Source organism: Hemitrygon akajei, unplaced genomic scaffold (genome assembly GCF_048418815.1).
Source record: "Hemitrygon akajei unplaced genomic scaffold, sHemAka1.3 Scf000053, whole genome shotgun sequence".
NCBI lineage: Eukaryota > Metazoa > Chordata > Chondrichthyes > Myliobatiformes > Dasyatidae > Hemitrygon > Hemitrygon akajei.
In genome coordinates this window covers 6,881,673-6,907,672 of record NW_027331939.1, presented here as the reverse complement: position 1 = coordinate 6,907,672, position 26,000 = coordinate 6,881,673, and the positions used below count along the sequence as shown (strand labels likewise).

Below are 26,000 nucleotides of genomic sequence, written 5' to 3'. Positions count from 1 at the left end.
CATAGCAGGTAAGTCAAGAAGGTTCAGTTGCTCAGCATCCGAGATGAGGTAGTAAACTGGATTAGACACTAGCTTTTTGGAGGAATTCAGGGCATGACTATAGACTGTTGCATTTCCGATTGGCACCTGTAACTCATGTAGTGTCACGGGGATCAGCGCTGTGCCTGTTGTTGTTTGTCATCTATATCAATGATCTGGATGAAATTATGGTTAACAGAATCAGCAAATTTGCAGATGACACCAACATTGAGAAGGTGCAGTGGACAAAGAGGAAGACTACAAGAGCTTGCAGTGAGATCTAGACCAACTGGAGAATGGGCTTAAAAGGGGCCGATGCAATATAATGCAGACAAATTGCCCTTTGGAAGGACCTAGCAGGGTAGATCTTTCACAGCGACCGGCAGGGCACTATAAAGTGTGGTAGAACAAAGTGTTCTGGGAATACAGGTCCATAAGTCATTGAAAGTGACGGCAAATGTGCTCAAGTTGCAGATCTGAAAGAAAGTCTCTTAGCATATTAACCTTCATAAATGAAAATATTGTGTACAGTAGATGGAATATGATGTTGTATAAGAGGTTGCTGAGACCTAATTTGGATATTATGTGCAGTTCTGCTCACTTACCTACAGGGCAGATGGAAATAAGTTTGAAAGAGTACACACACAAAAAAACAAGGATGTTGTCGGGACTAGAAGACCTAAGTTATAAGAAAAGAGTGAACCGGATCAGAATTTATTCATTGGAACGTGCAAGATTGAGGGGAGATTTGAGAGAAGTTTACACAATTACATGGGATATAGACAGGATAAATGCAGCAACATTTTGTACTGAGGTAAAGAGGTACTACAACAAGAGGTTATCAGTAAAGGGTGAAAGGTGAAAAGTTCAGGGGGTACAAAGGTGAAATTTGTTGACTCAGAGGGTACTAAGAGTGTGAAACTAGCTAGCAGCGCAAGCAGTACAAGCGGTTCAGAGAAGTCTGGATAGATGCATGAATGATAAGGGTATAGAGCGCCATGGCCTGGTGAAGGTTGATGGGAATAGGTAGTTAAGTATTCCAGCATGGAAATAGATGGGCCAACAGGCCTGATTCTGTGCTGTACTTTTCTATGACTATGACAAATCAGCCACACGTTGTTTGGGAACTCACGGAGCCAAGACCAGATATGGTTAGCAGGTTTCCCTCTGTCAAGTACGGCAGTGAAGCCGGTTGTCTCAGTTTACAATCTGACAGTTTAATATTCATCCTGGATTAATGAGATGAGGTAAATCTGCCCGATGGTCCAAACAAGAATTGAAATTAGTTTCAGACTGAATGCCTGTTCGAAGTCCAAATATGCCGCCACTGCTCTGAAATCACAATGATAAATACAGCAGGTGAGAGAGGAAAAAAAAGCTGAGGCTGATTCTATAGTTCCTAGTGCTCCCCACCTTAACAGCTGAAACCAGATCTACTGGAGACAAGTCAGAGATCAAAGTCTCCATTCCCAGGTAGAACGCCAAGAATGTGAAGGAGATTAATTTTAGTCACTATTCCCAGCAGTTCAGTGACAATACACAATCTACACTCACCTCATTTTCTTCTCTACTGAAATGTCCCTCCTTTGTCAACATCCAACCGAGTCTCTCAACCTTTTCTTCAATCGCTTGTTTGAGTCTGTCCTTGTAGAACTTTGTCAGTTGGTACAGTCGATATTCATCCCCCTCTGCAAGGAGGTCAGAGATTGTGAACTCCGACTCTGTGAATGTAAAAAGGAAAATGTAGGCTTGAACTCAGATATTCTTCATTTCCACCGCTCTCACCAAACTCAACAAAAAAAAAACATGACTTGAACCTGCCTACAGACACAAAAACAGATTGATTCCGAATTTCCAACACTGGCCTTAAAACTGAACCAACAATGTTCTAGGCATTACATTAATTGAAGGCTCATATTTAATGCAAATCACTCCATCCCCCATCCGACCCACTCACCTATTTCAGTTTTGGATTGGCAATAAATGCTGGGACTGTCGGTAATATTCACTTCCCAGAGATACCCTCTCCATCCTGGCGAATACATTTCCCTTGAGTCACATCCGGGAAATACTCTCTTATCTGGACAACTGCATTTCCTCTAATACACATCCTGGAAATCCTCAGAGTAGGTAGTACATGTGGGGTAACGGGTGCCCCACTACACCACATGTACCACACCCACACATCCCCCCTCTCTCTCTGACCAACCCTCCAACAAGGAATCGCATTTACCCTCCTCCCTGCCACATTCTGCAAACACATCACTCTCATACTTCACACACCCGCTGTTTGTTGGGGACTTGACAATTCCGTGTTCAATGAGCTTCCGGGCTGACAGGCAGTCACCTCACTTGTGCCGGTTCCGGGGTCCTGATTGGTTTCTCTGGGCTGACAGGCAGTCACCTCTCTTGTGCTAGTTCCAGGGTCCTGATCGGTGTCTCTGGGCTGAATTTGCTCCACTTCTGCTGCGGCCATACTGCATTCTGGGACATTGCTCCCAACCGGACCCTGCTTTGGTACATTGCTTCCCTTGTCCCGATCATCTTTCCTCGATGATCCACCTGGCAAAAACCTCTTCACTACTTTCTGTACTCGTTTCGATTTCCTACCTGAAATAAATGATGAATTACAGGTTATACGAGTATGATTTAGAGTTGAGCAAGACTGATTCAGACTGCAATGGAGCCGTGACTCTGGCTGACCAGATTTGGAGTGGAACTGTGCTGGTTACTGTGAACCGTACATCCTGCTTGGTGACAATCCCAATAAGCCGGTGACTGGACACATTCACTCCCAGTAAAATAACAGGATAGACACAGTAATGCCAATCACAGCAGTTGAATGATGACCACGGGATCTTAATGCAACGGTGTCCAGTGATACTGGGAAACTAAACTTACCGGCCTGTAATTTCTCAGATTACTTTTAGATCCTTTTTTAAACAATGGAACAACATGAGCTATCCTCCAATCCTCTGGCACCTCACCCGTAGATAACGACATTTAAATATATCTGCCAGGGCCCCTGCAATTTCAACACTAGTCTCATTGAAGCTCTGATGGAACACCCTGTCAGGTCCTGGAGACTTATGTACTCTGATTTGCCTCAGGATAGGAAGCACCTCCTCCTCTTCAATCTGTATAGGTTCGATGACCTCACTACCTGTTTGCCTTATTTCTGTTCACTCCATGCCAGTTTCCTTAGTAAATAGAGATGCAAAAAGCATGTTTAAGATCTCCCCCATTTCTTTTGGTTCCATACATAGCCGACCACTCAGATCTTCAAGAGGACCTGTTTTACCCCTTACTATGCATTTGTTCTTTATATACCTGAAGAAGCTCTTTGGATTATCCTTCACCTTGACTGCCAACACAACCTCTTGTCTTCTTTTAGCCCTCTTGATTTCTTTCTTAAGTATTTTTGTGCATTTTTATACTCCTCAAGCACCTTATTTCCTCCCTGTTACCAATACATGTTATACATCACTCTCTTCTTCTTTATCAGAGTTCCAATATCCCTGAGAACCAAGGTTCCTTATTCTTATTCACTTTGTCTTTAATCCTGACAGGAACATACAAACTCTGCACTCTCAAAATTTCTCCTTTGAAGGTACACCACTTATCAATCACATCCTTGCCAGAGAACAACCTGTCCCAATCCACGCTTTTTAGATCCTTTCTCATTTCTTCAAATTTGGCCTTTTTCCAGTTTAGACACTCAACCCGAGGACCTGATCTATCTTTATTCATGATCAAGTTGAAACTAATGGCGTTATGATCACTGGAACCAAAGTGTTCACCAACACACACTTCCGTCACCTGCCCTAACTCAATTCCTAATAGGAGATCTAATATTACATCCTCCCTAGTTGGTACATCTATATATTGATTTAGAAAACTTTCCTGAACACATTTTAGAAACTCTAACCCATCTAGACCTTTAACAGCATGGGAGTCCCAATCAATGTGTGGAACAGTAAAATCCCCTGCAATCACAACTTTCTGTCTCCTGCAGTTGTTTGTTATCCCTCTGCAGATTTGCTCCTCCAATTCTCGCTGAATATTGGGTGGTCTATAATACAACCCCATTAATATGGTCATACCTTTCCTGTTTCTCAGCTCCACCCATATGGCCTCGGTAGACAAGCCCTCTAATCTGCCCTGCCTGAGCACTGCTGTAACATTTTCCCTGACTAGCAGTGCTACATCCCCACCCTTCATTCCTCTGCCCCTACCAACATTTGAAATATTGGAACTCTGGAACATTAAGCTGCCAGTCCTGCCCCTCCTGTAGCCAAGTTTCACTAATGGCTAAAATGTCGTAATTCCATGTGTCAATCCATGCCCTCAGCTCATCAGCATTCGCCACAATACTCATGCATTAGAATAGACACACCTCAGAAGATTATTACCACCACAAAAGAGTTTTTCTGACTTTGCATGAACTTTTAACATTATTTATTTTCATCCCCGCTCCACTGTCTGCTCTGGAGCTCTGGTTCTATAGAATGGATTAGATTAAGCTGGAAAGAGTTTAGTGGAGAATGACCAGTACGTCACTGGACTAAGATGTTGGGTTTTCTGTTATATGGTTGGTCTGGGACCGTTTGCCCTGGATAATTGGTGCTTGAAGGGTGACCTTACACACGTACATAAAAATAATCAGGGACGTAGATAGGGTAGATGGTCATAGTCTTTTTCCCGGGGTAGAGGAGTCTAAGACTCGAGGGCAGAATTTAATATGGACCGAAGGGGCATTCGTTCACGTGGCGGGTGATGGGTATAAATTACATGCAGCCAGAGGAGGCAGTAAACACAAATACGTTTACAATGTTGAGAGGATGTGGGCAGGGAAAAGGATAGAAGTATATAAGGGAAATTTGGGAAAAGCTGTTGGAAATGGAGCAAGCACAAAAGACATTTGGATCAGCATGAATTAGCTAGGCCGAAGGACCTGTGTCCAGGCTGTTATGTCTGTTTTATTCCCCCCAGAATCAGAGTTGAGCACAATCACAGTGCCTATTGGGGACTGAGACATTTGCTCATTGGCTATACCGGGTTTTCCATCAGAGATCCTGGGAATTTTAAATCCAGGTAGCAGGCCAACTTAATAGGGAAATATTGAGAACTCACATTCCCCATTTGTACACAGCGCAGACATGGATTCGGGTATTAAAATACTGAAGCAAACCACATATTTATCCAGAATGAGATGTCATCTGATCTTCAACCATTCCCAATGCTGCCAATGTTCTCGGCTCGGCTACAGAAAACAGATTTCAGAAACTCCCCTCATCTCCTTTCCACAGCAGCCAAGAAAACCAGGAGGGAGTTGATAGGTGCCTTTCCAAATCCTGAAATGCTCGTTTATCACACATTCTCTGAATTCCTGGAAATGCTCCTACCGTCTGGTTCTGAATTTTATAAATGAAAGTTGGAGATATCTTACACATCAGGGCCTGTCTCGAGGTGAAGCAGAAACTGACCCTGGACATTTACATAGCCCACAAGCCCGCTATTGCATTCCTGTGTTTCACTCACAGCCATCTGATCCAGGAGTACCTGCTCCTTTCACTCAGGTGAAGCGTTGAAGCTCACTCAGGTGAGTGGAGTGATTCGACCATTACCGGTGTCAGGTCCCTGAGCTGGCCGCTTTACCAGTGGGATCAATGATACTGCTTGATGAAAGTTTTCTGTGCCCAGTTAGCATCTGTACTAGTGTGTGCCAACAGGACAGAAGTTTAATTAGAATGATCCCAGTGATCATACCTTTGTCCATTCTGTATCTGACTGACGATTGTTGATTGCCGTCGTCTTGTTTAAACTTTGGTCCCGGAGCAGGAAAGCTCCACCTGCTGGTAATACCCTGAATTACAAACAAGCAGACAGTGAGTCAGAGAGAGTACGATTACAGTATTTGCAAATAACAGTATCGCCATCCACTGTATCAGAGCATCTGTTGTCTTAGGGACAAAACATTCCCTGTTAACATGAACTCCCACACCATGTCTGTGTTTGTCCAGTGCATCTACTGATAGAGTTACAGAGCAACAGAGCACAGATAGAGACCTTTCAGCCCAATGAGACAATGCTGACCACAGTGCTCACCGAGATGGTCCCAATTTCCTGTGATGGGCCCATTTCCCTACTGGCCTCTTCACTCCACCTACACATCCCAACTGCTTCTGGAATTATACAATTGGGTCTGCCTCATCCAATTCCTCTGGCAATTCCCTCCACATAATCACCAGCCTCTATATGAAACCGTTGTTGCTCGCGTTGGTTTTTCAGTCTATTTACCACTCCTCTGCCCATTTAGATCCCCAATAAGCTACCATAATCTTCACCGTGAACACCATCCACTAATTTTGTGCCATCTGCGAACTTACTGGTCAAGTCTTGTACATTCACATCAATGTTTGGAGGACTGTAACTGTTCTGGAACCTGGTGTTGCATGTCCTGAGACACCTGTACCTTCTACCTGATGGCAGCAGCGAGAAAAGTGCATTGCCTGGGCGGTGAGGATCTTTGATGATGGATGCTGCTGTTCTACGGCAACATTTCATGTAGATAAACTCAATATTTGGGAGACCTTTACCCGTGACATACTGGACCAAGTCCAGTACATTTTGAAGGATTTTCTGCTCAAAAGCATTGGTGTTCCCCGATCAGTCCATAATGCAGCCAATCAGCAGACTTTACACCACAAATCTGCAGAGGTTTGCCAACGTTTCTGTGACATACCGAATCTCCACAGACTCCTGAGGAAGTAGAGGCACTGTCGTACTGTCTTCACAATTATATTTATATGATGGGTCTGGGACAGGACCTCTGAGAGTGGGACCCAAGAATTTAAAGTTACTGACCCCCTCCAACTCTGATTCTCCAATGAGTACTGGCTCAGGCACCTCTGGCTTCCCTCTCCTGGATTCTACAATCAGATTCTTGGTCTTATTGATATTGAGTGAGAGGTTGTTGTTATTACACCAGTCAGCCAAGTTTTCAGTCTCCCTCCTGTATGCTGATTCACCTCCCCTTTTGATAGAGATCACAACAGAGCTATCATCATCAAACTTATATATGGTGGTGGAGCCATGCTTAGCAGCACAGTCACAGGTGTAAAGCAAGTAGAGCAGGGGGCTAAGTACACATCCCTGTGGTATTCCAGTGCTGATGGAGATTGTGGAGGAGATGTTTTTGCCAATCTGAACTGAGTGGGGTCTACAAGTGAGGAAATCCAGGATCCAATTTTACAAGGAGGTATTGAAGTCAGGGCTTGGAGCTTACTGATTAGTTTTGAGGGAATTATGGTTTTAAAGATACTTTGATAATTCTTACTTTGAACTTCCTCAGCATCCCGTACGAGGCAAACGACATCGAGCTGCAGCCCCAGTTCCTTAACACATTCTCTGAGGAGTTGCAGCTTTGTGCACCTGGTGCAGATGTGGTCATCTGGGAGGCTGTAGATCTCCCAGAATTTCCAGTGATTTCTCTTTTTTATTTTGAACAATGCAAACATTGACTGATTTCACGATGCTTGTGCCGTCCTGAACAGATTTTGCAGAAATGCAATGCCCATATTCATTAGTTTTTTCTTCATTCCAATACAGTCCATACATCAATGTTCACAACATCCACCCCCAATACCTCCCCACCTCACTGTCAATCTGTTACATCTCCTCCTGAGGTCACTTGTCTCTTTCACTGAGGGGCAGTGATCAGAGAATGAAAAAAAACATGCGGCACTCCTTTTTGGGCTCACAGCCACTGAACAGTGGCTCACCAACGATAACCGAAAAAGCAAGTAACAAAGCTCTACATCATGTACTGTGAGTTTAATTATGAGTGAGAGTAACGCGGCAACATTCTGTAACAATGAAATTAAAGTTGTAATAGCTCCTTTGACACTGCCTCATTCTGCATTTAATTCAACATCTGCTGGTGATGCTTCCCCCAGCTCCCTGCCCCAGGGGGCGAGGGTCCTCTCCCAATCCCGACCCCGCAGACGATCCCAACACAGAATGGAAAGGAAGCCACGGCCCGTTTAGGAACAGTGACTTTTGACTTCTCCAGTACGTTCAACACTATCCACCCTGCTCTGCTGGGTGAGAAACTGACAGTGATGCAGGTGGATGCTTCCCTGCTGTCATGGATTATTGATTACCTGACTGGCAGACCACAGTACGTGCGCTTACAACACTATGCGTCAGACAGAGTGGTCAGCAGTACTGGGGCTCCACAGGAGACTGTCCTGTCTCCCTTTCACTTCACCATCTACACCTCGGACTTCAACTACTCCACAGCCTTACCATCTTCAGAAGTTTTCTGATGACGCTGCCATAGTTAGATGCATCAGCAAGGGAGATGAGGCGGAGTACAGGGCTACGGTGGAAAACTTTGTCACATGGTGCGAGCAAAATCATCTGCAGCTTAATGGGAAAAAGACTAAGGAGCTGGTGGTGGACCTGAGAAGGGCTAAGGCAACGGGGACCCCTGTTTCCATCCAAGGGATCAGTGTGGACATGGAGGAGGATTACAAATACCTGGGGATACGAATGGACAATAAACTGGACTGGTCAAAGAACAATGAGGCTGTCTACAAGAAGGGTCAGAGTCGTCTCTATTTCCTGAGGAAACTGAAGTCTTTTAACATCTGCCGGACAATGCTGAGGATTTCTACGAGACTGTGGTGGCCAGTGCTATCATGTTTGCTGTTGTGTGCTGGGGCAGCAGGGTGAGGGTAGCAGACACCAACAGAATCAACAAACTCATTCGAAAGCCCAGTGATATTGTGGACGTGGAACTGGACTCTCTGACGGTGGTGTCTGAAAAGAAGATGCTGTCCGAGTTGCATACTATCTTGGGCAATGTCTCCAATCCACTCCATAATGTACTGGTTAGGCACAGGACTACATTCAGCCAGAGACTCATTCCACCGAGATGTAACACTGAACGTCATAGGAAGTAATTCCTGCCAGTGGCCTTCAAACTTAACAACTCCTCCCTCGGATTGTCAGACACCCTGAGCCAATAGGCGGGTCTTGGACATTTTTTTCCACTTGGCATGATTAACCTATTATTATTTAATTATTTATGGTTTTATATTGCTATATTTCTTCACTATTCTTGGTGGTGCGGCTGTAACGAAACCAAATTTCCCACATGATCAATAAAGTATGTCCGTCTGTCTGTCTGCCTTGTCCAAACGGGCGAAAGATGGGTGTGCTCCCAGCAACATCGCCTCATCCTCACCCCTCCTGAGGAGCCGAATAACAGGGGCTGAGCGTAAGCTCATCCCATGCCGTTCGGGGTGAAGGTCCCACAACCCGGACCGACACCGGCAGGTTCGGTCCAGGAAGGTAGGCGAAGGCCGCCAGTTCGATTGAGTTAACGAGACTCACTGCCCTGCATCAGACCTCCTCACTCGGGACTGGTCTCAATACTCACCGATGGGAAATTTATGTCTTCACCCCGCATTCAGTGATCCACCCCCCTGCTCCCCACCCCGAAACCTATTCAACAAAGAATGGAAAGGAAAACACCGTCCATCCGGGAATGTAAGCATGTGCAATGTGATCAATGCGTCATCAGACGGGACGACTGTCCAGGGTGATGTGCTGTGGGATGGAGTGGCTGCAGTCGGTGCAGTGTCTTGTTGTTTAGGATTTTCATAAACAACAGTTTTATTGATGTTAACTGGAATTGGCAGCAGGGTAAACACAGATTGCATCAGGTAACAGAACACCTCTCGTCCACAGTCTTGTCTCCTGGGAAACTAAACGCTTTCACAATGTCGACCTTAGGTATCCCTTCCTCTAAAAGCGAGAGTGAATCATTCAGATCGCTGATCACTGAGAGCAATAATGGTTTGTTGGTCATTAAAATTCGCCCTGGGTGGTTTGGACGGAGTTAATGTGGAGTTCGGGGTGTCACAGTGAAGGAACCGGACAGCCAAATGCTCTGACCTTGTGACCTCCAGCCACGGATGGTGCCGCGGCGAACGTCCTGCAAAGCGCTGGCGCGGTGCCGACCCCAGCCGTCGCCGGCGGTATTCTTGTACGGGCGGCGGTGAGGAAGGGGCTGATCTCGGGTTTGTGTAAAGAGAGGGCGGGTTGCAGTGGGAAATGTTCGGTTTCGAGCTCTTCCCAACAGCCAGAGGCTCCGGGCTCTCCAGTCTTTCAATCCCCGTTTTGCGCCTGAGCCGGGATTGTGGGATCAGTTAGATGCGGGTCCCCTTGCTCGGAGCGTGGACCTGCGTGAAGTGGTTCTGTTTGTGTGTGCGGATGTGGGCTGAATGCTGGGAAGGATTTGGGGCGATTGGCACACTAGAGGGAGGGTGGGATATTGAGCGTTATTGGATGCAGTTATTCAACGTGCAGGACGGACATGGGGCAAATTAAGTGGTAAACTAGGGAGGATCTGGTCCATTGGATATGACAGGATCTGTCAGGAAGCAACAATTTTCTCTTCATATTAATTAATTACTGTCTAATCTTGCTGTTAACATTGTGTTTGTTACAGAGTCCCAGAACCTACAAAGTCTCATCCAGAAAGTCACGAGGCATGGGATAAGTGGATCCTTGGCTGTTTAGATAAAAAAAAAACTGGCTTAAAGGAAGAAAGCAGAGGGTAGTTGTGGAAGGAAAGTATTCTGCCTCGAGGTCAGTGAGTAGTGGAGTGCCGCAGGGATCTGTCCTGGGACCCCTGCTGTTTATGATTTTTATAAATTACCTAGATGTAGAGGCGGAAGGATGGGTGAGTAAATTTGTGGATGACACGAAAATTGGAGGAGTTGTGGATGGAGCTGTAGGTGGTAGAAGGTTACAAGAGGATGTAGACAGGCTGCAGAGTTGGGCAGAAAAATGGCAGATGGAGTTCAATCCGGACAAGTGTGAGGTGATGCATTTTGGAAGGGCAAACCAGAAGACTGAGTACAGGATTAATGGTCAGTTACTTGAGTGTGGATGAACAAAGGGACCTTGAGGTTCAAATCCATACATCCCTCAAAGTCGCTGCACAGGTTGATAGGGTAGTTAAGAAGGCAAATGGGATGCTAGGCTTCATTAACAGGTCATTCCTGCCTGTGACCATCAAACTTTACAACTCATCCCTCGGAGTGTCAGACACCCTGAGCCAATAGGCTGCTCCTGGACTTATTTCAGTTCTTATTATTTAATTATTTATGTTTTTATATTGCTATATTTCTACACTATTCTTGGTTGGTGCGACTGTAACGAAACCCAATTTCCCTCGGGATCAATAAAGTATGTCTGTGATTGAGTTCAAAAGTAGAGAGGTCATGTTGCAACTCTACAAATCTCTGGTGAGACCGCACTTAGAATATTGTGTTCAATTCTGGTCACCTCATTATAGGAAGGATGTGGAAGCTATGGAGAGGGTGCAGAGGAGATTTGCCAGGAAGTTGCTTGGGTTGGAGACAAGTCATATAAAGCAAGGTTAGCAGAGCTGGGACTTTTCTCTTTGGAGCGAAGAATGAGAGAGGTCTTGATAGAGGTCTACAAGATGAGAGGCATAGATAGTGTGGATAGTGAGTACCTGTTTCCCAGGGCACCAATAGCAAACACCAGAGGGCATAGGGACAAGATTAAGGGAGGGAAGTTTAGAGGAGACATCAGAGGTAAGTTTTTTTCACACAGAGGGTTATGAGTGGCTGGAATGGTGTTGGAGGCTAAAACAAAAGGGATATTTACGAGCCTCTTGGACAGACACATGAATGAAAGAAAAATGGAGGGTTATGGGGTAGTTTGGGTAGTGTGGAAAGAGAAACTATGGAAGACCCAGTATCAGAACTGGGACTGTCCAAGATGCTGCTCGTTCTGCTGAACGTTCCCAGCGTTTTCTCTTTTTACTTTAAATGCACAACTATTGACTGATTACAAGATATTTGTGACGGCCTGAACAAAGTTGCACAAATATAATGCCCATATTCATTAGTTTTGCCTTCATTCCAAAACAGGGTTAATACAGTCGATACAGTCAATGCTCTCAACATCCTCCCCACCCCACTATTAGTCTGTTACATCTACTTCCAAGTCTCCTGACAAAGACTAACAGTGGACATTTTGTAACATTGAAGCTAAAATTGTAATGGCTGTCATTACCATACCACGTGCTGTATTCAATAAATCCTCTGGTAGTTCCAGGTAACAAACACCGATTTCCGAAATAACTCAGTGAGATAAAATACTTCACAATGAAGACAACGACAGAAGAGAGATTGTTGGTATAATCAAAAGTGTGAAACAGGCTGAATAGAGATTGAACAAGATGTTTGATATTCATCATTGAGGTGGTGGGATACAGGCTGGACAGAGGTGGAACAAGATGGTTGATATATATCATTGAGGTGGTGGGATACAGGCTGGACAGAGATTGAACAAGATGGTTGATATATATCATTGAGGTGATGGGATACAGACTGGACAGAGGTTGAACAAGATGGTTGATATATATCATTGAGGTAGTGGGATACAGACTGGACAAAGGTTGAACAAGATGGTTGATATATATCATTGAGGTGATGGGATACAGACTGGACAGAGGTTGAACAAGATGGTTGACATATATCATTGAGGTGGTGGGATACAGGCAGGACAGAGGTTGAATGAGGTGGGTGGGGATGAGGAGATTGAACTAGATGGGAAAAGGACCAAGGACAGTCACTGATGGTCTTCCAGCAATACACAGATACCGAATTAAAAATACATATTACTGTGGAGAGCTGTGGACAGAGCTGAGCACATCATAGAAACCAACCTCCCCTCCCCTATCTACACTTCCCACTGCCTCAGTAAAGCAGGCCGTGTACTCAATGATCCCCACAACCTGGGACATTCTCACTTCTCTCCCATTCCCCATCGGGGAGATGCTACAAAAACCTGAAACCATGTACCACCAGGCTCAGGTGCGGTTTCCATTCTGCTGTCCTGAGCAAGCTGAATGTCCCCAGTGTGATAAGATGGTCGGCTGACCACACTGTTACTTGAAGTGACCTTACACTTTCGGCACTGCACTTTCTCGCTACCCATAATGCTTTGTAACACTGTTATTGTTTTACCTTGTATCACCTCAATGTACTGTTTAATGAATTGATGTGTGTAGTTGGTACGCAAGACAAGATTTTCACTGAACCTCTATACATGACAATAATAAACAGATTTCGCACTTTAATGGTGTGGAAATTATTAGACAGCCTGGGTTGCTGAGTTGGATCTTCTGCAGGGAGAGTTAAGTGAAGTGTTGAAATTCTTGTAGGAAACCAGATACAAGGAAAAACATTATCGAACCCAGGTATCGATCCAGGTGAAGTTTGGATCCACAGATGCTGCCCGATCCACTGAGTTCATCCGGCAGTTTGTTCTTTGGTCTGTATAACCCGTGTTAGTATGGGGTGCGGGATTTTACACCATATTCCAGGTACAATCTCAACAAAACCCAAATAATTGTTAAAGTCATTTTCATTCTTATACCCAATAACTTTTGCAATAAATACAAAGTACTGTTGACCTCCCTCCCTTCCAACTGCACATCAGTCTATCTCCACTTAATCACACTCAGGATTTCGGTTTGTCCTACATAAGTGGGTGATCTCACATTTCCCACATTGGGCTCCAGTTGACCTGTTGTTCCCACTCAGTTATTTTGCCTCCGTATCCCCGAAACCTTTCGACAAGAGACACAGAACATAGAACAGTAAAGCACAGGAACAGGTCCTGCGGCCCATAATGTTGAGCTGAAACTATTCAGTTAATCAAATTGCCAACTAAACTAATCCCTTCTGCCTACAAAACTTTCCCTCACTTTCATGTGTATCTAAACATCTCTTAGAAGTCCCCAATGTATCTGCCGCTAACACCACACCAGCCAGCACATTCTAGCAACCCACCACTGTGTAAAAAAAAAAACAAAAAAACACTTGCCCCTCACCTCTCCTTTCAAACTACCCCTCTCACTTTAAATGCATGTACCTTGATTTAGACATTTCTACCCCGGGTAAACAGTTATTCTCTGTCTACTCTATCTATTCATCTCGTAACCTTATGAACCTCCATCTCTCACCCCAGCATGCGCTGCTCTGGAGAAAACAACACAAGTTAGTCCAACCTCTCGTTACAGCTCATGCCCTCTAATCCAGGCAGTATCCTGGTAAACCTCCTCTGCATCTCCTCCAGGGCCACTGACATCCTCCTGGAATGAGGCAAACAGAACTCTATGAAATATTTCAGATGTGATCTAACTCATGTTTCATGAAGCTGCAATGTAACTTTCTGAATTTTGAATGCTATGTCTTGACTAATAAAGGCAAGCAAGTCATTTGCCTTCTTAACCACCCTGTCAATATGTGTAGCCACTTTGAAGAAGCAATGAGCTTGGGACTCCAAGATCCCTTTGCTCATCGACACTGTTAAGGGTCTTGTAATTACGTATATTAAATCTTTATAATTGACCTACCGAGATGCCAAGATAATCATCACGAATCAAATCTCACTAAGTTTTCTCACGCACTGGTGAATTTATTGCCAGGTGCGCATGTACGGGAAGATACAGGTACAAAGAAACACTGACTTGTAGAAACATCACAGGCAAGTACATTAAGATAACACACGGAACATAAATTATACAACTCTGTATCATTATTAGTATAGAAATACAAGTTTAATGTCATTACCAATATACAAATATATGTTGTGTCAGTAATCGGAAATATACATTTTGTGTCATTAACAATACATTTTTTTTCAAGAGCTGACTTGGAAATGTTGAAGTTATTTCCTCAGCAAGCTTACTGACAGTTTGGGAACAATTGGGCTCCAAGCACCGGTCTCTCCAACACCCAATGGGAAATCCTGCAGGACCAGTTAGGGTCTGGTTATTCTTCTCCTTAAACACACAGACATCAGGAACAGGAGCAGGCCACTCAGCCCATCCAGTCATTCTATGAGACCCAACATCAGTCCATCCTTGCCCCACAACGTCACTCCAATCCACTTTGCCCAGACCATTGGCCCCACTTGCAGCTCAACAGTCTGCCAGTGTTTGCCTCCCAAAGTGGTGAATAACTCTGCTCGCCACCATCATGGTCTCAGACGTTTCGATAGACGAACCCCTCATGTCCCTTCCTCCACTATTAAAGGGCTCCTTCCCCATCCTGCTCCTTGATTCCGCAATGGAACAAACATCCTCTCAGACTCCATCCTGTCCAACCCCTCTCACACCATCTTTATCCTTTCAGTAAAATCCCTCACCCTTGCACTTCTGCCGAGTTCCCTCCCCATGGGGCCGGCATCAAGCCGATGAACCCAGCCGTCTCCTCATACCTGTTAGCAGTACATCAGACTCCAGCCGCAAGGGACTCCTCACAAACGCCCCCGACTTCCCTCGGAGGGAAGTGGAAATAAATCAAAAGCAGGACATTTACTTTGATATTGGTTCCGCTTTGACGGGGAGTTTGATGTGGCAGCGAGAGATGGAGTCAGCGGAGGTAACGTCCTCTCAGCTGCTCTGCCTCCGCTATTGGGTGTAATCAGTGATTAACATGGCTTCACACCTATGTGAAGAGTGTAACTCCTCTGTTGATTGTGACGTGAGGTGGGTGGGTGAGGTAATTGTCACCTTAGCAGGTCAAGTTCGACCGTCTCAGCGTCAGTGTGACTTAAGGAAGTGCACACGTGACTTCAGATCCCGGTGTGGGGGAACCCACACGTGACATCAGGCATGTGGCGAGGTTATTAAACTTGAACATAAATTGGACAATGATTGTATCATAAACAAAATACATGAATTTAGATGTTTTCAGTCAATATCAGACTTGTAAATATTGCATTTTGTCCCTCAGATAAATTGCTAATGCAGGCACGGAGCAACCATGCTCCAAGCATCTGTCCCCACAACACCCACTGGGACAGACTGCAGGCCCAAGGTGGGTCTGTTTACTCCGTTGTTTAAACCCAGACACCTTAAACAAAAGCCAGCCACCGGTTCCCTCCAGCCCATTGTGTCAGAGAGTAAGATCGTGACTTGCTCTCAAAATCGCTCCCCTCCCCACACCGCACTTGCAGGGCAACACCTTACCAGTGTCCGCTACAAGTAAACTGAAGCCTTCTTCATCCTCGCTAGTTCAGAGAAGACACACTCCCTGTTCTCCCACTTAAATATGTCACCTTTCCAGCTTCGCCAACTCCTTGGCGAGGAAGAGTGGCATTAAAAAAACGAGCTTGTTGGATCTTTCCCGGGAGTCAGGTTAAGAAACACGTGGTGTGGTCTACGGAGGGAACTCCTTAATGACGGAACTCATATCCCCATTGGTTGGCATGCTAAATTGGCATTTGCAATCACCAATGAGAAACAAGTAAATCTCACGTCACTGCACGAGACATACCGGGCGCATGCAGTATGCCCAAATCGTCTCAACGTCAGCCCGGGAGCGTGAGGGTGACGAAGCTCCGTGAGAGGGCGTGCGGTAGATGGGGAGACTGTAGAGTCGGTAACAGGGAACGGGGAGCGCGTCCCTCGGTCCCGTACCGCGCTGGCCAGCTCACCGAATGATTCATGGTCGATTCGCAACCCGCTGGGGTACAACATTAACACACAAATCTCGATGTATATTGTCAATCAATGTAGTTTTTCTTTTCAGTTCCACAGTATAATTAATATGCAGAAGTTATATCGTCTTTCACTAATTGAACTGTCAGAACTTTTCTAATCAACACAACAAATGCAGAAGTCGGCCCTCAGAAACTGCTTCTGATCTGATTTAAACTTTTGTTACGCATTCTCCCATGTTCATCTTGATACCACTTCAACACCACTCTTTGTAAAGAAATTGGGCTTTGAATCGAAACACTGGTGAATGACTACAAAGAATTCCTAACTGCTGCGATTAACACCGGCAAAAATATCGGCGGGTGAGAGGGGAAGTGAGGGAGGTGGAGTGATGGGGAGGATGCTGTTGCTTTTCGCTTAAGGATGCCCTCTGCACAGCCAATCCTTCCACAGTCTCTACTTTAATATCAGCTGCTTCATCATCTGACCCAACACGTTGCTTCCCATCCCGAATGATTGAGTTTAAACCGATTCCGGCAGCAAGGACATTTGTTCATATAGTAAGATTGTGGTACAGGTATTAGCCGTGCCTTTGATACAGGGTCAAAAATAGGAACATTGTATATACTTAATCAATGTAATGTTTCTTGTCAGTTCCACAATAAAATTAATTTGCTGATGATATATTGTGTTACACTAATTAAACTGTCAGATCTTTTCTAATCAATACACAAAATGCATAAGTGGACCACTCGGCTGTCTGAAACTGCTGCTGACCTGATTTAAACTTTCATTACGCATTGCCCCATGTTCATCTCGATAACACTTCAAACCCAGTCTTTATGAAGAAACTGGGCTTCGAATGGAAACAAAGGCTTTACTTTCACTGGTCAATGAGTAGAACGAGTTCCTAACTCCCCCGATTAACTCCAGCCAAAAAAAAGGGAGGGTGAGAGACGGAGTGGAGAGGGGAAACTGTTGCTACTTTTCACTGCACGGTGCCCTTTCCACAGCTAATCCTTCCACAGTCTTTCTGAACATTGCAACTACCTTAATATCATCTCCTTCATCATCTGACCCAACACGCTGCTTCCCATCCAAAAATGACTGAATTTAAACCAATTCCGGCAGCTCCAGCAGTCCTGGCTGCAAGGGCATTCGTTCATGTCGAGTACAGGTATGACCCGTGATTTGGTACCGGGTCAAATGGGAACATTTCAAAACCTAGTTCTGTTTAATCACAGGTTCACAGGTTCGGACAATTTATTGGAAGAAGTCTACTTGATGACGCCAGGTATGTAAATGTAAATTATTGGTTGGCATTTGCTAGTTAAGACTGAATGAAATGTGATGCCGGGACATTTGGCTTCAAGAGGGTTTGCTCTTAGCAGAGGCTTGCACGACGATATACTCGAGGGCAACAATATCATTGCAGCTTGCAATAGACAGAGGGGTTAATGATATGTTGCTATAGTTCATAGTGATTCCACATTTCTGCAATCACTACAGCAGGAAGCGCTGCGGGTCTCATAAAGGGAGAAAATTCTCAACGCATTTTGAGATGATTGCCACCTAACACAGCCAAGCAAGGAAACAGCAGAACCGATAAGAGTTTGAAATGAGCAAGCAATGTGAGGGAATGTGTGTGGCTTCACACAGCTGATGCTGACAGCAATGAGCAAATCTGGAGTGATTGCAACTGACATAACTGGCACTTCTACATTTATTCAGTCCCACTCCAGCTATTTCCTACCTTCCTTGGTACAGAAATGTAATGTCTGAAGGACCGGTGTTTGAGTAAATGAGACTCACCAAACTTTCTCCTGACTGAATCAATGGAATCTCCGAGTCAGATGGGTTCTCTCCAGTTGATGCTCTCAATCCTCGGGCTGGTTCACTTGTTGCTGTTCCCTCATCTTCAGTCGTGGTTTGCTTCCAGTTGTGGGTTTTTCTTCCAGTAAATCTCTCACTGCAGATCTAACTTTAACCAGAGAGACGATGAAGCACGTTAACAAGACAAAGGAGAACCAAGCATTAAACTGAAATTTAAATCTTGAACGCATAAATAATGATCCAAGTGAAGAAATCTGTAACTGTCCCTCACACTTTACAAAACCTGACATGGAATACAAAGGAACACACACAAAATGCTGGAGGAATTAATCAGGCCAAGCAGCATCTGTACGTCGACTCGACTCTCTTCCATAGCATGCCTGGCCTGCTGAGTTCCTCCAGCATTCTGTGTGTGTTGCTTCGCAGCATCTGAAGTTTTTCTCTTGTTTGTGATGGGATACACATACCGGGGCCCAGTCAAGGTATAAGATACAAGTCATAATACATAGGAGTTAAATTAGGTGATTCGGTCATTCTAGTCTGTTCCATAATCAGTCATGGAGGATTATTTTTCCAACCCCGTATTCTTGCTTCCCTGCTATAATACTCAACCTATTTAGCAATTCAGAACATGAATGTACCCAACGATCGCCTCCACCACCCTCTGTGGCATCGAATTCCACATATCAACCAACGTTTGGCTAAAGTAATTGCTCTCATCTCAGATCTAAATTGAAGCTTCTTTATTCTGAGGCAGCACTCTCAGATCCCAGACACTCTGTCTAATCAATACACCCTCTCCATTCCCACTGTATCCAGGCTTGTTGTTATTTAGTTGGTGTAAATAATCACTCCCCCCCCCCCCCCCCACAACCACCATCCCTCTGAACTCCACTGAACTCAGGCCCAGGGCTATCACATGCTCCACATACATAAAGCTCATCATTCCTCAGCTTATTTTGTGAACCTTGTTATCAACAATTGTACCGAACTCATGTCCAGGATTAAAAGGACAACTGGTACCAGGATAATTCACAGGGAAAAGCTCTGATTTCTTTACTGTTCTACAATCACAAAGCGAGTGCAGCTGCACTGCTCCATTGGCAGGAAATTGAACATGTTCCGGAGTGAATGTAATAAAGAGAAACTGGAATCACTACAAATGCTCAGCAAGTAAGGAACTGCCGTGGGGAGAGGACCAAGTTAATAATTCGGTTTCCTAACCTTTCATCAGAATGGATTCAAATATTGCCCAGTTTTTACTGGAAATCTTGTGTTGTTCTCCTTGGAGCCGCGGAGACTGAGGAGAAATCTCTTAGAGGTTTATAAGATTATGAAATACATTGACAGAGTAGTCAGGGAGTATCTCTTCGCTGGTTAGAAATGCCTAATAGCAGAGGACATGTAATGAAGGTGTGAGGGCGTAGATGCAAAGGAAATGTGAGGGTGTTTTACTCAGGGAGTAGTGAATACATGGAATGAGCTAACTGTTGTGGTGGTGGAAGACAATACATCGGAGTCTTTGAAGACACGTTTAGATAGGCACATGGGTGTGAAGAGGATATGGATATTGTGTAAATTGGACAGATTAGTTTTTTTTGGGGGGGGCTTGATTTTGTTTTTTAGCTGGTTTAGCACACCATTATGGCTGAAGCGCCTGTTCCTGTGATGTACTGTTCCATGTTCTGTTCTATCTCCAGCATCTTCCATTTCTCTTTGAATCGCACTGGCAGATAGACAGGTGAGAGTGAGGGGGAATTTCCAAATGTGAATTGAATTATGGAACCCAGGTCTATTTCTAATAGTGCAAACACAAAACAACATGTTTAATCACAGGCTCACCCTGTGCGGGACAGGATTGGAAATTCAATTCCCTGCTTTTCTTTCAAAGGAACTATAGAATCAAATATCTGAGCACAGAACAGAAATACTAACTGATCATTTCATAAACCCGGGAAACTTGATCCCCGAATTAATTTAATCTGGTTAAAAAATTAGAGGCATCTATCCTGGGACCCAACCTCACTGGGTCACAGCCCACACCGAGAGTTTAGCAGATATTTCCCATTTTCCACATTGGGTGGCATCAACACAGATTCAACCTGATAGTTTTCAACCAAATTTCCCAGTTCCACACAACTGCACTTCCCAAGAGACTTAACCCCTTCCAAAGCAATGTACTAAAAAGCTGAAATCGAAATGAACATTCAACAGATAAAGATGTGGAAAGATGATTTTTCAGGTCCAACACCCTGTATCAAAATGGCTTTGAACATTTTTTGATTTGATTTCAGGTCTCCAGCATCTTAAGTGTTTTTTTTTTATATGCAGCTGCTCACAGACAGGTGACAGTGAGTGATAATTTCCAAACACGGTGAGGGTACTGACCCCAAGGTAGATAACCAACGATGCAAACACTGAACAGCTCACTCCAGGTACTCACTGCCTCTGTGTATTGAGATTAACTCGCAGTTCTATTCAATTTGTCTTCTTTATTGTATCTGTGCCCTTCGGTTCGGACTCACCCACCCTGGGAAATGAACACTGGTGTATGTGGCTGGGCATCACGGGTTTATAGACTACGTAAGGCTTGACTGTACCAATGAGGCGCCCCCCCCCCCCGACTCCCTGCCGCTCCAAACAATGCTTTGAAGCATGCAACACAAGCCAGCCAGGAAAGCTTCTCCCGTCAGAGCTGAACATCCAATAACGGTAACAGCAAAGGTAATGAGGACTCTGGCCAGAAAGCACCCAGGCTGAGCTCGCAGAAAGAGTGTACATATGCACACTGATGTTTTCACAGCTATCGTCAACACTTCACTCATCCAGGCTGCTGTTCCCACGTGCTTCAAATCAACCACCATTATCCCTGTACCAAGGAACTCTACACATTCAGAACAAAGTGACCCACAGCCCAGTGAAGCTGTTGCCAATCAGCATTAAGTGCTTTGATCGGCTGATAGTGGCACAAATCAAAAACTCCAATCCTTATTCACTAGTCACTCACCAGTATGCTTACCGACTGAATCGCTAAGTGGCAGATGGCATTGCATCTCTCATTCTCCTTGGCCTGATAGGCCTTAAAAAAAGACAATTAGGTCAAAGTGTTGGTTCTGGATTTCATTTCGGCATTCAACGCTTTTGTCCCACAAACCTTGGTGAACAAATTCCCACGCCTCCGTCTAAAGACGCCACTGTGCAACTGGGCGGTGGACTGCCTAACCAACAGACGACAGACAGTCACAGTGCACAAATGGTCCTCCCTTCCCATCATCGTCAACCTCTGTGACCCTCAGCCTTGTGCTGAGACCATTGCTGTTCCACTCTGCTCACACGATTGCAAATCCAGACTCCCGAACAAGACCGACCTGCCATCAAGCACATATTCACAGAAAGATGGTGGAAAAGTACCATAATATCATTAAAGGTCCCACACACCCTGGTCAGGGACTGTTTGTCCCACTCACATCAGTCCATCAGGGAAGAGGCTACATAACATCCACGCCAGTACAATCATCCTCGAAACAGTTATTTTCCCCTTTTTGAATAGTGAAGAAAACTATTGAGGCTTGGTCGACCTCATTAAATTGGTTTACAATCAGTCTGTAGCCAGAACATTTCTTGTAAACATAGCAGGAGTAAATTGGCCACTACCCCACCGAGCCTTCTGCTCCAAGCAGTGAACTCATGGCTTTTGTTCCGTAATGCCGCCGGCTGCTTTCTGTAACTGGTCACCCATACCCCACTGTTTGCTGTGTATCGAGGCCTTGAACAGAAACAAAGTCTTTGCTTCTGCAGGACTTTCAGGAGATCAGCTCTGAAACACCCAGAACAAACACACTCTCAAAGACAGAACAACGAATATTTATCGGAAACGACAAGTTCTGATAAAAGGGAACTCATGTTGCCTGAACAGCTTTTCGCGCGCTAGCTTTGCAATTGTAACACCTGGTTAGAGAACTGTTCCAAATCTCAAACATCTCTTGCAGACTCTCTGGTGTTCACTCCTTTCGTAGCATCATTTCCCTGCTAACATTGATTTACAATCACACCCACTTTGCATCATTTCTACCTTTATATCAAAATTCTCGTGGCGAAAGGGCTGCAGTAGTAGGATATATAAACGTGAATTCTGCAAACACACTGTAAGCCAGAGAATGGGGTCTGAGTGCAACTATGAGCGAATAATCAAAAATGTTGTCATAATTATCAGACTGGAACAACGTGACACTTCCTGTTCGGGGGGAAAAGGAAGAGGTAATTCACCGAATGAAATATAATTAGTATAATTTAAGAAAAAAATACCAGTCAGTCGGCAGATTCCCACATCGGAGGTTGTCAAGAAGGTTCAGAAGCTTAACGTTAAGGAAGCGTTGGTAACATAGCTTCGGCATCGGCTTCCTGGGAAAAGCCAGTAAGCGGTAGAAAATGTTTTGGTCCTCTGACTGGAGACCAGTGACTAGTGGGGTTCCTCGGGGATCGTGCCTGGGTCCATTATTGCTTATAAGCTCTGTTAGCACTCTGGTTGATTTAATTACTGCAATGTTTGTTTTTGGTTCAGAGACAGGTAATTTGCATGAGTGATAGTCCGTACTTTTTAAATTGTTTTACAATAACTCTGGAGTCAGACCTTTACTGTAAATATACCAGGCAGAAATCGGCCACTCATCCCATCCAGCCTTCTACCCCGTGCAATAAAATCATGGTTTTCGCTCCGCAATCCCGCCTGCCGCCTGCCTCTTTCTGTAACCGGTCACACGACCTTTTCCCACCACCGGCACACACCCGCTGTTTACTGTCTGCCGTGGCCTTGAAAGGAATCAAAATCTTTGGCTGCTACAGGATGTCAGCGTGATCATTTCGAAACACCCACAACAAACTGTCTCAAACATCTGAAATGACAAGTATTGGAAATGGAAATCGTGTTGTCCGAATAGGTTTTTCACATGCTTACTTTGAAAACGTAAACCCTGGTTAGAGATCTGTTTTTAATCTTGACATAAACTGTGGAAAATCTCAATGGCGCTGACAGGAAACTGCAGGATCACAATACAATCGCTGAAAGAAGGGGGTTAAAATGGAGCGAATGAGCTATTGATCACTAATCCAAAACACAGAATGATTTGAAATAAAGATCGAAATAAATATCGGAAGCTGAATTATTCCCACCTAATTCACCAAGAGTGTTCAGTCTCCGTGTGGATATATTTTCAAGTCGTTTTCTTCCAATTTCATATCAGACAATCAGACGAACTTCAGTTAGTAGCTGCGGGGGAGGGGCTGGTGTTGCTGTTCTGTGAGACTCACAGCGCGATTTTCCGTGTGCAAGCGGCTGCCAGTCCGCAGGGCGGATTCTCTCCTGAAACCAAACAGACCAGTTCGACACTCCACTTAAACTGCACCAAGCTGGCTTAATATTGTAATTAATTCTGTTACAGAAAATAAAGTGTGTGTGTGTGTGTGTGTGTGTGTGTGTGTGTGGTGTGTGTGTGTGTGTGTGTGTGTGTGTGTGTGTGTGTGTGTGTGAGAGAGAGAGAGAGAGAGAGAGAGAGAGAGAGAGAGAGAGAGAGAGAGAGAGAGAGACGGGGTGGGGGTGGGGGGTGGGGGGTGAGGAGAGAGAGAGAAAGAAATCGGAGAAGGGACCCGACCCTGCCCTGTGGGACATTTTGAATGTCATTATCCGTGAGCAAGGTTCATCCGCACCGACTCAGTACAAACCGCCCAAGAAAATGTGTATGACTGAAGGTGACGACGTCGTTTCTTTTAATGCATTTGGTCAATAACTAGTTCATTGAACTTGTCAGAACTCCCGTCTCCCCTTGTTTTCCCTCACAGTCCCGACAGTAGCCGAGCCCCGCTGTAAACGCTCACTGATCTGCAAAATCGGAGACAACATTTACCTCTGATGTTGATACCGGACGGAGTTTAGCGCGGTCCTGGATAGCCGATCATGCACCGAGAACTCAGTCGGTGCTGCTGCTCCCGGGGCGATACGGTTAGAATGCGTTAGTCGCTCGTTACAGATAGGCAGGTCCGGATGATCCGGGGTAAATGAAGCCGTCCGCAGTTCTGATCCCACACCTCCTCACCAGCCTTGTACAGGTCGGTCAGCGGGAGGAGAGGGGACTAGGACAAATGCAGCAAAAACAGACAGAATTACAGAAGCTGTGTGAACGTTCCCTCACGGTCGCAAGTTTCTGTCTGGATTTCCGTGCAAATCTCCCTTTTCCAATTGGCTGGGCGGAGCTTCTCTGGTTTATTCAGCCAATCCCAGGCTGTGAATTGATCCAGCCAGGTTCAGGCTCCACCCTCTTTGTCAACGCGGCTGTCCGCTGCAGGGCGAATTTCAGCTCAAACACTCCACACCCAGCACAGCTATTTCGAGATCAAATTATTTAAGGCGTTTCAGAGCGGGGAGGATTAATGAAGGAGGGGTGGCGTTACCAGTCAGAGAAAATGTCACGGCAGTGCTCCGTCAGGACAAATTGTAGAACCCGACTAATGAGGCATTCCGTGTGGAAATGAGAAATAAGCAAGTTATGGCCACGGTAATGGGGCGATATTAAAGACAACCCGACAGTCCCGGGGATTTAGAGGAACACATTTGTGAGATCGTATATTGTTGCAAGAAACTTAAGGTTGTTACACTTGGTGATTTTAACTTTCCACATAATGACTGGGAATCTCATACTGTAAATGGACCAGGTGGGATAGAGTTTGTCAAGTGTGTCGAAGAACTTTTCTTTCATCAGTACGCAGAAGCCCAACAGTAAGCGTGCAATACTGAATCTGCTATGAAGGAATGAGGTAGGGCAGGGGACAGAAATTTGTGCATAGCAACACTTTGCATCCGGTGACCACGATGCCAGTAATATGCACCTAAATATACAGAAGGTTCGGCCTGACCCGTGGGTTGGGATTCTGAATTGGAGAAAGCACAATTTTGATGGTGTCAGAATGGATTTGGCAAGTGTGGATTGAGACAGGCTGCTGCTTTGTGGCAAAAGTGTACTTGGAAGGTGTGATGCCTTCAAAAACGGAATTTTGAGACTACCAGCATGCAAGTGCCTGGCAGAATGAAAGGTAAGGATAACAAGCGTAGGAACCTTGATATGCAAGAATTATTGAGGCGCCGGTTAAAAGAAGAAAGGAGGTGCAGACAGAGAATGGCAAGTTGGATCAAATGAGATTCTTATGGAGTATAGTAAGTGCAAGAGAAAGAAATCCGGGCGGCTAAAAGAAGGCATGAAGTTCCTCTGATAGACAAGGTGAAGAGAGTTATTGAGAATTCCACAATCATGATCCGAGCAAAAGGATTGCAAGGGATAAAGCTGGATCACTGGAAGATCGGAATGATAATCTGATGTAGTCTGATGTAGCGTATTTCAACGGAGTAAGTGATATTTCAGTGTTATGAGAAAGGAGCTGGCCAATGTAAATTTGAAGGAGCTGCTGGCAGGGATGTCAGCAGAGTAGCAATGGTGTGAGTTTCTGGAAGAAACGACGAAGCTGCAGGACACGTGTATTCCAAAAATGAAGAAATGCACCTGTGGCAAAATAGTACAACCGGGGCTGAGAAGGGAAG

General features: G+C 45.0%; 1 protein-coding gene across 1 annotated transcript; it reads right to left on the bottom strand.

Moving 5' to 3' along the window:
• Positions 1 to 1,242: 1,242 nt before the first annotated feature.
• Positions 1,243 to 24,589, bottom strand: LOC140721271 (uncharacterized). Its single transcript, XM_073036121.1, has 6 exons — positions 24,316 to 24,589; positions 18,395 to 18,563; positions 5,788 to 5,884; positions 2,302 to 2,628; positions 1,573 to 1,739; positions 1,243 to 1,350 (listed from the first exon to the last, which is right to left on the bottom strand). Exons 3-6 carry the CDS (start codon positions 5,795 to 5,797, stop codon positions 1,243 to 1,245), a joined length of 612 nt encoding a protein of 203 aa, XP_072892222.1. The 5' UTR covers positions 5,798 to 5,884; positions 18,395 to 18,563; positions 24,316 to 24,589.
• Positions 24,590 to 26,000: the final 1,411 nt, after the last annotated feature.